This window comes from Elephantulus edwardii, unplaced genomic scaffold (assembly GCF_000299155.1).
Source record: "Elephantulus edwardii isolate Elephantulus edwardi_28Jun2011 unplaced genomic scaffold, EleEdw1.0 scaffold00048, whole genome shotgun sequence".
NCBI lineage: Eukaryota > Metazoa > Chordata > Mammalia > Macroscelidea > Macroscelididae > Elephantulus > Elephantulus edwardii.
Window position 1 is genome coordinate 3,202,097 of NW_006399798.1, and position 11,534 is coordinate 3,213,630.

General features: G+C 59.6%; 1 protein-coding gene across 1 annotated transcript; it reads right to left on the minus strand.

Moving 5' to 3' along the window:
• Window positions 1-1,772: 1,772 nt before the first annotated feature.
• ENGASE (endo-beta-N-acetylglucosaminidase) lies at window positions 1,773-9,829 on the minus strand. Its single transcript, XM_006886339.1, has 13 exons — window positions 9,769-9,829; window positions 9,463-9,664; window positions 8,609-8,757; window positions 7,839-7,996; window positions 7,237-7,385; window positions 6,705-6,870; window positions 4,359-4,462; window positions 3,946-4,054; window positions 3,582-3,772; window positions 3,209-3,354; window positions 2,661-2,769; window positions 2,342-2,456; window positions 1,773-2,204 (listed from the first exon to the last, which is right to left on the minus strand). Exons 1-13 carry the CDS (start codon window positions 9,827-9,829, stop codon window positions 1,773-1,775), a joined length of 2,091 nt encoding a protein of 696 aa, XP_006886401.1.
• Window positions 9,830-11,534: the final 1,705 nt, after the last annotated feature.

Genomic DNA, 11,534 nt, shown 5'->3' on the forward strand with positions numbered 1-11,534 from the left:
AGCATGCTACCCTTCTCCAGGGACTGGTTCGTCTTGACAGCACGTCCAAACGACGTGAAAGGAAGTCCCGCCACTTTTTCTTTAAGAAGCATGAAAGGCTACACTTCATCCAAGACAGACGTGTCCTGTTAAAGGCGGAATTCCACCTTGACCAACCTCGCAGTTCACAGCCACTGATTCTTCCTGCATATTCCGTTCATTACCCAACTTTCAGACACATACACAGCAAGTGAAAATACCAAGGTTCGGGTCACTGCACCGGGGTCTACAAGGTGGTATCTTTGTTGTAAGGAGTCCTTTGCAGCCAGTGCGCCCACTGCAGTGTGTCCCTTGATTTCTTGATTGGCGGTTCTGTGGATGCTGATTGTGGAACCAAGGACAGGAAATCCTTACACCTCTGGGTCTTCATCACGGTGTTCTTCCTGGTGTGGGGTTTGTCTTCTTGATGTTGAGGGGTCACCCAGCCTGCAGGCTGTACCCACATCTTCAACCAGCCGGTGCTTCAAGTCTTGTTTTCAGCAAGTAAGTGGTATTGTTGGAACAAGTCGTGGACGAGACCTGCAGCAATCTCAGCGCCACGTTCTTCCTCCTATCATCCAGATTCTTGGGTTATTTACTCAGCAGACTGAATGGTGTGGTGGAAGGATCCAACCCTGCTGCCCACCTCTCCTGATCTTAAACTCTGCAGTGTTCCTTGCTCTGCTTAAACAACTGCTTCTTGGTCTACATACGGATTCTGCAGTAGCACAATGAAGTGTTCCGGAATTCCCATTCATCTACAGTGTGATCCACACAGTCAAATGCCTGTTTTTTTAGTCAAGGAAACAGAATTAACAGCCTGGGGAACCCTGTCAGCAGTCTGCTCTGTCACGTGGGTCTCTATGTGTGGAAAAGCTGATTCACCATCAATTAACAGCAGCTGGGGCCAGGGCGGCCCTGAGGTGAGACACCAGCCTGTGCACGTGTCCAATCCCGCAGTCCCCGGGGCCTCAAGGAGGGCTGGAGGCCTCGGACGCTGCTGGGGGAGCACGCACCCTCCTGGGCCTGTCAGGACGGCTCAGCCATCGGGTCAGGTCTCATGTTGGGGTGCTTTCCTCTGCTATCCCCATGCCCCAGCAGCCCTGGCACCCACTCATTTGTCACTATTCAGGCTGAAGCACATGGACAGATGCCCACCCCACAGTACACAGTAAGCCTAGGAGGAAATGTCTTCTGTGGAGTTTTCTACAGTTCCCCCAAGGGCGGTGTAGTCCATAGGGAGTTGCCCTGCTGACCCCCAAGTCCTGACACTGAACCCACTAGCTGTTCCAAGGGGGAAGATGGGCGATCCCTCCCAGGCAGTTTACAGAGCCTCTGACACCAGCTGGACGGTCAGTGTCAGTCAGTTCTGGCTTGACAATAATGCAATCCCAAGGGAGCTCTGGTGGCCTACTGGCAAGACGCTGCACTGCAATCCCAGAGGAGTGCGGTTCAAATCCACCAGATGCTCTGCTGGAGATGGAGGGACAATCTCCTCCTGTACCAGTCAGACCTGATTTGACAGTACACATAAAAATAATACAATAAAAAAAATTTAAAAATAATGCGATCCCCCCACCGACCCCCCTCCCCATTTTACTTTTTCCCCAAATGCATTAACTTCTCTCTGGGAACTGCATACAGAGAAGGACAGGGCAAGGCTAGAGTACCACCTCCAAGGCCCCCACCAAAGCCACGCCCACCCAGGGGCTGCCCTCGGGAGAGAGGACACTGGACGCCGTGGAGAACCGTGTTTAATGTCCATCACGCTCAGGGCTGCTGTAGAGGAGGGTGGCCCGGCCCCACTCGGTCTGAGGCACCAAAAACCCCTCCCTGGGGACCGGCTGCACCAGAAACTCCACCCGGCTGTCCTGGCCAGGCCCCGGGGCCACCACCGGAAGGTCCACAACACGGTACTGGTTGGTGAAGGCCAGTCCAAGGGCAGTGGGCTTCTCGGGGTCCAGAGGCCCCCCACGGTGAGGGCTCCCCAGGCCCCTCTGGCAGTGGACCCAGAAGCAGCGGACCTGAGGGAGTGGGAAGGTCCAGTGCAGGGTGCAGCTGAGCTGGAGCCGTGTGGGCACAGGGGCACCACCAGGCTCAGAGGCCGCCGGCCGCCAACAGACCTGTGACACGGTGATGGCCTGGACCTGGGGCAGGGGGCTCAGCAGGCTCTTGGCATCCACCACCTAGAGAGAGGGGTGTTCAGCACACAGGGAACCCCAGAGCACCTCCCCACACCCACCAACTCTGCACCAGAACAAGGAACAGGCGGACACCCAGCGTCAGCGCGGCCCAGCCCCACAGGCCAGTCCCACAGCGTCACCTGGATCTCTCCGAGGCGGCAGACGAAGGTCTCCTCCTGGCGGCTGCCTGGGGGCCGGGAGAAGCTGACAAAGAGGTCCTGCAGCAGGCAGTCCCGAAGGCTCACCTCATAGCAGCTGGGAGGAGGGAGACAGGCGGTCACCGGCACGCGGGAAGGACAAAGGTCCGGGGCACACAGGACACTATGGGCGAGACCTCCGGGCCTGTGGGCTCGAGTCCTGCACACGCCGACCACCGGCTCAAGGGGACCGTCATGCCCTCATCCACCACCCCGGTGTCAATGCCCTCGCCATGACATCGGAAGGATGAGGGGCACTCACCGCTGGACCCAGCCCCCACTGAGTGGTTGGCCACATCGGCCGGCCCACCTGGCCAGCTTGGTGGGGGGTACCCGGAGGGGCCGGACGCTATGTCTCTGGCTTGTCTCTGCTGCAGGAGGAGATGGGGTCAATTCAGGCTGCAGCTAAGCCTTGTGGTGGTCTCAGGGTACACCTGAGCGAGGGGAACCTCTGGGCAGTGGCTGTGAATTCCAGAGGACCAGGGGGAACAGAAATTTTGAGGATGTGGGCCACGTGTTCAGGAAGGATTGGGGATAGGGTAGACAGTGACCACATCCAGACAAGACTTGGGGGGACACTGCAACCTCAGAGATGGGAGCAGACACCTTCTGGGAGATGAGGACAAAGGCGTGGGTCCTCCACAGGCCACCCCTCTACCCTCTGCCTATTTCAGGCTTGAACCCTGTGGCCAGGCCTGGAGGCCCATCTTGGTGGTGTCACAGCCCGAGTCCTGGATGCCTCGGGGGGCAGCGGGGGGAGAGGAATCAGCAAGGAGCAGAGGGAGGGGCCTAGGAAGACCATCTCCTCACCATTCAGTGCTGAAATGCCACCGATGTGACAACTGGAGTCCCCTGTGCTGAGCTCCAAGGTCACCGTGACAGCCGACGGCCCTTCGAGTTTATACACCAGCGACAGGAAAAGTTTGGGCGGCACTGGGACCTGCAGGGAGAATAACCTGGAGGAGGGAGTGGCAGTCAGGGGCCGGCGACATGCTCTGCTGAGGCCTCGGTCCGGTCACTGTCCCTGTCCACTCCAGCCTGCCCTCAGGGGGAGTGCAGACCAGCCCCAGGCCAGGCCCCGTGCAGGCGACCCTCAGGTCTGTCCTGAGCTCCACGTGTCCATCACACACAGGGCAGGGGTCGCCGACCATGCCCACTCCGTTCACCCCTGTCACTCACCTACCTCACAGCCACATGTCCTACGTCGGGAGGGATGGCCCCCCGGACAAGCAGGGAGCTGCCCCCATTCCAGGCGTCAGCCAGGCAGCAGTGGGTTTTCACCCAGCCCTGGCCGTCCCCCTCCAGCCGGTGCTCCCCAAACAAGGGCTGCAGCTCCTGGGCGCCAGGGTGGTACCAAGGCCCCACGGCTGCCTCCTGCAGGAAGGGCAGAGTGGACAGCACGGTGAGTCGGCCGGAGGGGCAGGATGTGTGGAGGCCAGGCCTCCCGGTCCACACTGCTCGTCCTCCACCCCCCACGGACCCCAGGACCCCATGAGAGGCATCTCCCCAGCCACTCCCTGCCCACTGGCCAGGAAGTCACCACACACCTGTCCATAGCACACTCTCCGAGTTCCCAGGCCCAGGCAGAAAGACGTGACAAAGGGCAGCGAGCAGATGCTGTGAGTGGGGAGGTAGCGTTCCAGCAAGTTCCAGAACCTGCCGAGCAATGGGGGGGACAACCACTAGGTCGGGGGTCCACTGTGTCCCAGCGTCCCCCCAGCTCACGCCTCGTGCCTCACTGCAGTCCCCCCCAGAGCTGGCAGCGTCCCCACCACATACAGACCCAGGAGGCTGTCCTGGGGGCGTGGCCCGTGGGGACCTGGCCAGCTGTCTTTCCTGCTTGGCTGATCTCCAGGCCCATCCTCTCCTTGCCCTGAACCACACCCTCAGAGAGGGTCACAAGGAGCAAGTTCCAGAGCCATGGAAGTCCCTCCCTGTTCCTCCGGCCAGAGAAACGCACTTGTCTTGGTTCTGGAAGAAATCCTTCTTCTCCAAACACTCGTACACCCAGCCAGGGGCAAAGAGCGCCGCCGAGAAACCGAATTTCCGGATCAGCTGCAGAGACTGCAAGAGAGAAGTCAGGGCAGGACGTTCTGGGCCTCAGTAACGTGGGGCTCCCGGAGTGCAGTGTGGATGTCACAGGTGGGCAGCTGTACAGACCCGCCCATCCAGATACATCTGTTGCTGCCACAAGTTGCCATCAGCCCCCGACTCCAGCCATGCCCACGCCAGTCCTGTGCCATCCATCATTCCCACGCTGGTCCTGTGCTGTCCATCCATCCCCACTCCAGTCCTGTGCCATCCACCCATCCACCCATCCACCACCACACCAGTCCTGCACCATGAATCCCCACAGTGGGCTAGGGATTTAACTGCAGGGACCTGCAGGGTTTTCACTGGCTGATTTTAGGAACCAGACTGCCAGGCTTTTCTTCCACTGACAGGTGGGTGGCACACGCGTGTCAGGTGCCTTGGCCAGGAGTGGAACCTGTGTCTCCTGCCCGGGATGTGAAGATGCTACCACTGAGCCACGGTGGCCCCTCACCTGCACCCCTCTACCATCAGCAGCTGTCCAGTCCACTCCGACTCGGGCTGCTCTCTCGCGGCACCTGGGGTGGCTTAGCACCTCCAATCTTGTGCTAGACACCTGTGTATCAACCATCTGCACACCAGGGACTGAACCTGACGGCGGTGAGGTGAACCCATCTCTCGTTGCTGTTCTGTGCTGCAGTCAACTACGACTCACAGCGACCCTGTGAACGATGGCTCTGGACCATGGCCCACCTGTGCCAGCCTCAGTCACTGTGTCATTTCGTCCTCTCTCGCGCTGGCCTTCTACCCTTCCGAGCACGATGTCCTTCTCCAAACACCGGCCCCTCCTGACAACATGCCCCAAGCAGGTGGAGTTTCAACATTCTTGTGTCCAAGAGTAACCAGCTTTCACTTTCTCCAGGACAAACTCATTGTTGCCGGTGCCTCTGAGTCGAGTATGACTCACAGCAACTCTTTGCACCACAGATCCGAGCCCCGTCCTGTCCTTGCCGCCTTGTCATCGCTGACACATCCGAGCCCACTGCTGCGGTCACCGTGTTAATCCATCTCACGGACGGTCTCCCTCCTTTCTTTGATCCTACACCTTCCAGAGCATGAGGCCCCTTTCCAAGGAATAGCCTCTCCTAACATCTTGCCCAAAGGCTTTGTTCTTCATTCGTCCACAGTTCTGGACACTCACCCGGAGAGGGCGTGCCGCGGGCAGCGGGAGGAAGGGAGCGGAGGAGGGAAGGATCCTGGACACTACCTAGCCTCACATCCCTCCACGCCCCTCTCACTGTAGTGCCAGGATCACAGGTGAAGAGAATCGCCAGTTATCAGACTGATGATCACCTCAGTATTTCACGGATGACAGAGGGCCTCCCTCTGGCCCAGAATGGGCAGGACTGAGGCACAGTCCTGACACCAGGAGGTCAGGGCAGCACTGTCCTTCCTCACTGACAGACAGCATGACCGTCCCGCCAGGAAAGGCTCGCTACTCATTAAACTACAGCCCCAAAGCTGTGGCTGCTTCACCGTGGACCTTCACCCCCAAGAAGGGAAGGAAACGACCCCAGGGGCTCCCAAGCCTGAGGTCCCCAAACCCAAAATCCCCTGTGGCACAATGTTTGCACTCGACCCCGAAGGGGAAGGTTGGCCGTTGGAAGCCACCCATCTGTCCTGAGGAAGAAAGACCTAGCAATCTGCACACCAAGAAAACATGCAGAGCAGTTCTACCCTGTGACACACGTGGCCACCAGGGGAGGAATGCACCTGACAGCTACAGGTTTGAGGGTTTCTGGTCCCCCAAGCTTGTCCCAGCAGGTCGGAGGGCACCGTGGCTGCTAACTCAAAGTCAGAGACTTGAACCCACCACATGGAGAAAGACAAAGCCGTCTGCCTCCATAAACAAGGAAGCCTTCAAAGCCTAAGGGGCAGTTCTGCGTGGACATAAACGGTCACCACGAGTCAGAACCGACTGAGCAGCAGTGAGCGGTCCTTGGAAGCAGCGATGGCCCACAATGTGACCATGGGCTCTCACTGCGGGCAGTCCAGAGGGGCCGTGCTGGCTGGACAGGTGGGATGAGAGGCTGCACCGCCTGGGCACAGGGACGGGCTGGAAGTCAGCATCTATGTAGGACACACCTGCCTCAGACAACCCCCCAGGCACGCAGAGCCTCAGTTTCCCCACTCCGGGGTCAAGGCCCTTGGCTCTCTAGATGACAGGAAGGACAGGTCAGCGGGGGACCCAAATGCCACAGCCAGTTCTGCTCACCTTGTCAGTATCGAATCGGCCCCCAACGACAACGCTGCGTGCGAACACGTCCACCCCCACGTACACGTCGGCCCGGCGCTCCCCGGCCTGCGCCAGCGTCCGCTCCAAGTGCTCCTCCCGCCAGTTGTAGTTGGTGAAGAAGCCATCGCAGGCGTCGAAGAAGGCCCTGTGTGTGGCCAGGGCGGGGTGAGGGTGTGGGGGGCACCCCGCGTCCCCAGCTGTTCACCCCACCGGCGTCACCTTGGGGCTCACAGCTCAGCCTGTCCTCCGGTCTCTGCAGACACCTTTGCTTGCACAGGTGACTCCCAGGATGCCAGGACTCATCCCCACCTGCCTGTTCCTTTCCCCACGTGGGAACACCTCTGGGGGCTGGAGGTGCCCCTTCACTTGTCTGGTCCGCAGGACCGTCCGTATGAACCTCCGTGAGACTGGGCCGCTTCCCAGCACCCCCTCCCCTCCCTCATCTGGTCCCTGGGGCCCACCCACCCCCTGGGTGTAGTCCCTCCTGGCCCCACCCAGCCCCAGGACTCACCTGTTCTGTTCATTGAGCTCGTCCTGCCATTTGAGCTGTCCGCTGCGCAGCACGCTGTCATACCAGAGCACCAGGCCCCCCGGCACCGCCCGGTGCAGCTCCTCGGTCAGGTACTGGAGGAATAGGGGCATGTTCCCCACCGCGGCCACCTGCGGGGGACAGGACAGGACACTCACTCAGCACAGCCCAGGCGTGTCTTTGGCTCAGCTGGGCTCACACAGATCCAATGCAGAGCAGACAGCAAACCAGGAATAAACACCCACAAGGTCAGGCCTGGTCACTGGGGGTCCCAGACCCACAGAACTGGAGGAGGGCCAACTGGGAAAAGGGGGCACCCAGAAGAGGACACAGGAGACTTTCTGAGGCAGGCAGGATGCACCGAGGGGACAAAATGCAGTGGACAGAGCGTGGACAGCAGAGGCAGCCCCAGGCCCTGCAGAGCAGAGTGGAGCTGGAGCCTGAGGGAAGGGCGGGGGTTCAGCAGGTCGGGGTCTGCACACACGGGGAGCTCTGAGCCCCCGGGACTGCGTCACCGGGGGAGGGACAGCCTGGTCCGCGGTGGGGCAGACGGCGGCAGGGGCTGAGGGACAGGCCATGCTCACACTCAAGGAGTTCTCGATGTTGATAAGCCAGCCATCGAAGCGGAAAAACTGGGCGATTCGGACCAGCTGGTCGGCCACGGCTCGGAAGGAGCGCTCATCGCCGGCCAGGAAGGCCTCACAGAGCTTAGCACCCTCGCTCCACTCGGTGATGAAGGTCCCTGCAGGAGAGGCCAGCTCAGGGAAACGCCCCACCATCCTGTGGGGGCCCAGGGAGGACACTGACCAGGAGTGGGGGGCCCACTCCACCAGACATTCTGAACCACCCAGGTATCTATGAGCCAGACACTGGGGTGGGGGCCCCGAAATGGGAGCAATAGACTGTCCCAAGCATCTCAAGAGCACTGATGTCTGCACCCCAAAGCCAGTGTCCCCCACCTGACTGTGTAAACAGTCACTGAAACACCACCGGTGAGGTGATGCCCAGTCGAGGTGGCCCGTGTTAGAGCAGAGCTGGGCTCTGGGGGGCTCGGCGGGGCGACTCTTTGGAAACAGGCAGCCAGGCCTTCCTTCCCAGGTGCCTGTGGGTGGGTGGACTGGGTGTCCTGGAGGACACGGCCGCAGCATGCTTCACTGCCCCGGCTGTGTCTGCTTGCATGGTGATGACAGTAGAGGGCCCACTAGCTACAAAGCTAAATATGTTTCCTATCCGGCCCTTTCCAGAACAATCTACCAGCATCTGTTCTAACTGATCAAGGAGTGCCAGGCAAGGTGCCCTGTTCACCACACAGATGACATCTCCAGGTCCCCAGTGCCCCTCGTTCAGGCCTTACCCAGCACGCTGACCCCGTGCCTGTGGGCCGCGTTGGTCCAGCACACGGGGGGGATGGTGACCGTGTGGTGACTGAAGTACACGAAGATGTCTACACACTGCCAGTGGTAGAAGGAGTAAGGCTCCTGGGCCGCAGAGCCCTGGATGAACCTGGGAGGAGAGCAGAGTCAGGCCCACGGGCTCAGGACACTCCGAGGAGGGACGTTTCTGGGTCTCAGTAGCCACCCTTGCTCAGTGCTGGCCGGCACCCGAGGTCCTGATCCTGGGTTAGGGGAACAAGCCATGGGTTCTCAGAGACCAGGACACGAAGCACCATCGCCAGCGTGTGCTCCAGGGCCGAGCGCACAGTGTCTGAGAGCAGAGGAAAGGTGACAGGTGGAAGGGAGAGCGGAGGGGCTGGGAAGAGCCTGTCGCTGGGGGTCGTTCCGGGGGCCGGTCTCCCCACACGGCTGCCCCAGGATCCTGTCAGTGGCTAACTTCACACCTTCCCTCAGCCACCAGCCTCAAGGTTGTGCAAAGTTTCTCAGCTGCCCCATGGCCACTCCAGACAGAGTCTCTGACCAGGCATGGGAAGGACACCAGAGCCAACAGATGGAGCACAGGAGGGAGCTAAGAGGCGGCCAACACGGCAGCTTGAGGGGACAGTCTCGCGGGCTGTGGACACCACCCTGCTTGCTCACAAGGACCGAGAGCTCCCTCAGTAACGAGGTAAAGAGGCATCAGGGGCCACCAAGCCCAGCCCACACCCTCCGCACAGGACACCGAGGCCACGCTTCTGTCCGGCAAGCAGAGGCCCCGGGACCAGCGTCCTCTGACATCCCCCTGGGCTCGGTGAGTGAGGGCCAAGTCAGTCACCTGTCCTCCAGGTACCCGCCCATCATGTCATGGCACAGCAGGGTGCGGGGCCGCCGGCTGCTCAGAGGGGGCTGGCGGCACGCAGCAGGCTCCAGGGCCACATTGAAGCTGTCCTCTGCGCTGGGCGCCCAGGCCAGGAGCTCCTCCAGTGAAGACAGGTAGAAGCTGACCGGGGTGCTGGTGTCCGGGTCGTAATATCTAACTGGGCGGAGGAGGGAGGCACACAAGAGTCACAACGGCGGGGAAAGGCAGGGGGTACCCTGCCAGGAGACCCCTAGAACAGAATTGAGTGCTGACCCTTCTCACCTGGCAGAGGGCTCGGGGAGAAGCTGACGACTTCTCGGAACACGGCCTCCTCCTCGTCCATTCTAGGCAAAGAGGGAACTGACGTTTTAAAATTAAAAGGTAAAGAAAAAGAACACACATCTGCAAATGGACTAGGACCCACCCAGGCAGCATATCAAACCCACACCCACGGATGGCCCTCAGCGGGACCCGCGACCCTGGACCAAGCAGAAGGCCCCAGGTGTCCTCTACAACTGTAACCTCTACAGAAGCAGACTGACAGGGCTTTCTCCAGATCTGACGGCCAGCCTCCTGGTTGGTCCACTGCGCCACCAGGGCTGCCTGCAGGGGAAACATTTCCCCAGTGTACCGTCTACAACTCGACGGCATCAAACGACATTAACAATGACGACGACAGAGAGAGAGCTATGTTGACCTAGTGGAAGGAAGCTGTGCTACCAAGCCGAAGGTGGGTGATTTTCCTCTGTGGCCCTCGGCCAGGTTCAAATTGTTTTCCTGTCAAACATTCTCCTAGGTGGTATAGCACTGGTCTGTGCGTTGCTGTACAGAGGTAACTCGTGGTTGCTGTGATGCTGAACACGGAGACAGTGATGTGCCAAACATGGTGGGCACCCATGGTGGACAGTGTTGGGTGGAGCTTCCCGACTAAATCAAGCCTGGAAGCAGGAGCGGCATCCACTTCCGAAATGGCTTGTCTCCGGAAACTCTATGTACAAACAGTGCTCAGGTCGTTCGTTCATAGGGTCGCTATGAGTCATCTACGACTCAACGGCATCAAACAACATCTGGTTTACTACTCAATCAATGACAGACACCACATGGGTAGTTCAGGGCTAGAATCCGCTCCTTCCAAGTGAGAGACCAGGTTCAACTGCCAGCCAAGGCAACTGAGGAGAGTAGAGCTTGCATGCGGCTAGGAAGTGGCCAGGACCTGAACAGGTATCAGTGATGCTTCCAGACGAAGACAGACCAGGAAGAAAGGCCTGGAAATCTCCTTCCACAGGCAGCCAGCGAAAGCCCCGTGGGTCACAACAGTCCAGTCCCGATGTGGGTAAGTGCCTACTCCAGAGTAGCGCTGACAAGGGCTGCAGGGCAGGAGGAGGGGTGGGCAGAGGATGGTGGGAACGTGAAGGGGACAGAGCTGAGGCCTTTCCCCACCACGCTCCTCTTCCCAGCCCCTCCTCCCTGTCTTCCCTGAGCTCTAGGCCCCTCTCAGCTCTTCTTCATCACATCACTTTCCTCCAAACTCTTTGCTGTGGCTGCGACACTGCCTCATGGAGACCTCACGCTCCAGAGGGTTTTCCTGGCTGGCATCTTTGTGGAAGATTTACCAGGCCTTTCTTCCATGGTGCGGCTGGGTGGGTCCTCAAATCAACTTGAGTTTAGTGCTGTCGTTAGGTGCTGTCCAACCAGCTCTGACCCGTGGTGACCTCGTGCACAACAGAAGGAAACCCTGCCTGGTCCTGCACGGTCTTCAACGTCACTGCTGTGTGGGAGCCGGTGGTTACAGCCACCGCAGTGCCTTCTGCTGGTTCAGTGACTCTCTCTACCTTACGAAGCAGAGGCCCTTCTGCAGGAACTGGTCCTTCCTGTTAATGTGCCCTAAGTCTCAGTGTTCTGGCCTCTAAGAAACATAATGACTGTACTTCCTCCAAAACTGAGTACAAGTTATTCCCACCACCCAGCCCCTACCAGGAGGTAGAGACCATCCCAGCGTTCCTACCAGCCACCCCCGGCTCGCCTCCCTGTCCAGTCAGAAGAACCCT

Excerpts from the sequence above, each read along its gene's own strand:
- ENGASE (XM_006886339.1), bottom strand. The coding sequence starts at position 9,829 with ATGGACGAGGAGGAGGCCGTGTTCCGAGAAGTCGTCAGCTTCTCCCCG. Across the intron at positions 7,386-7,838 it reads ACATCGAGAACTCCTTGAGT|GTGGCCGCGGTGGGGAACAT; the intron begins GTGAGCATGGCC and ends TGTCCCCCGCAG. Across the intron at positions 2,457-2,660 it reads AGTGGGGGCTGGGTCCAGCG|CTGCTATGAGGTGAGCCTTC; the intron begins GTGAGTGCCCCT and ends CCCTCCTCCCAG.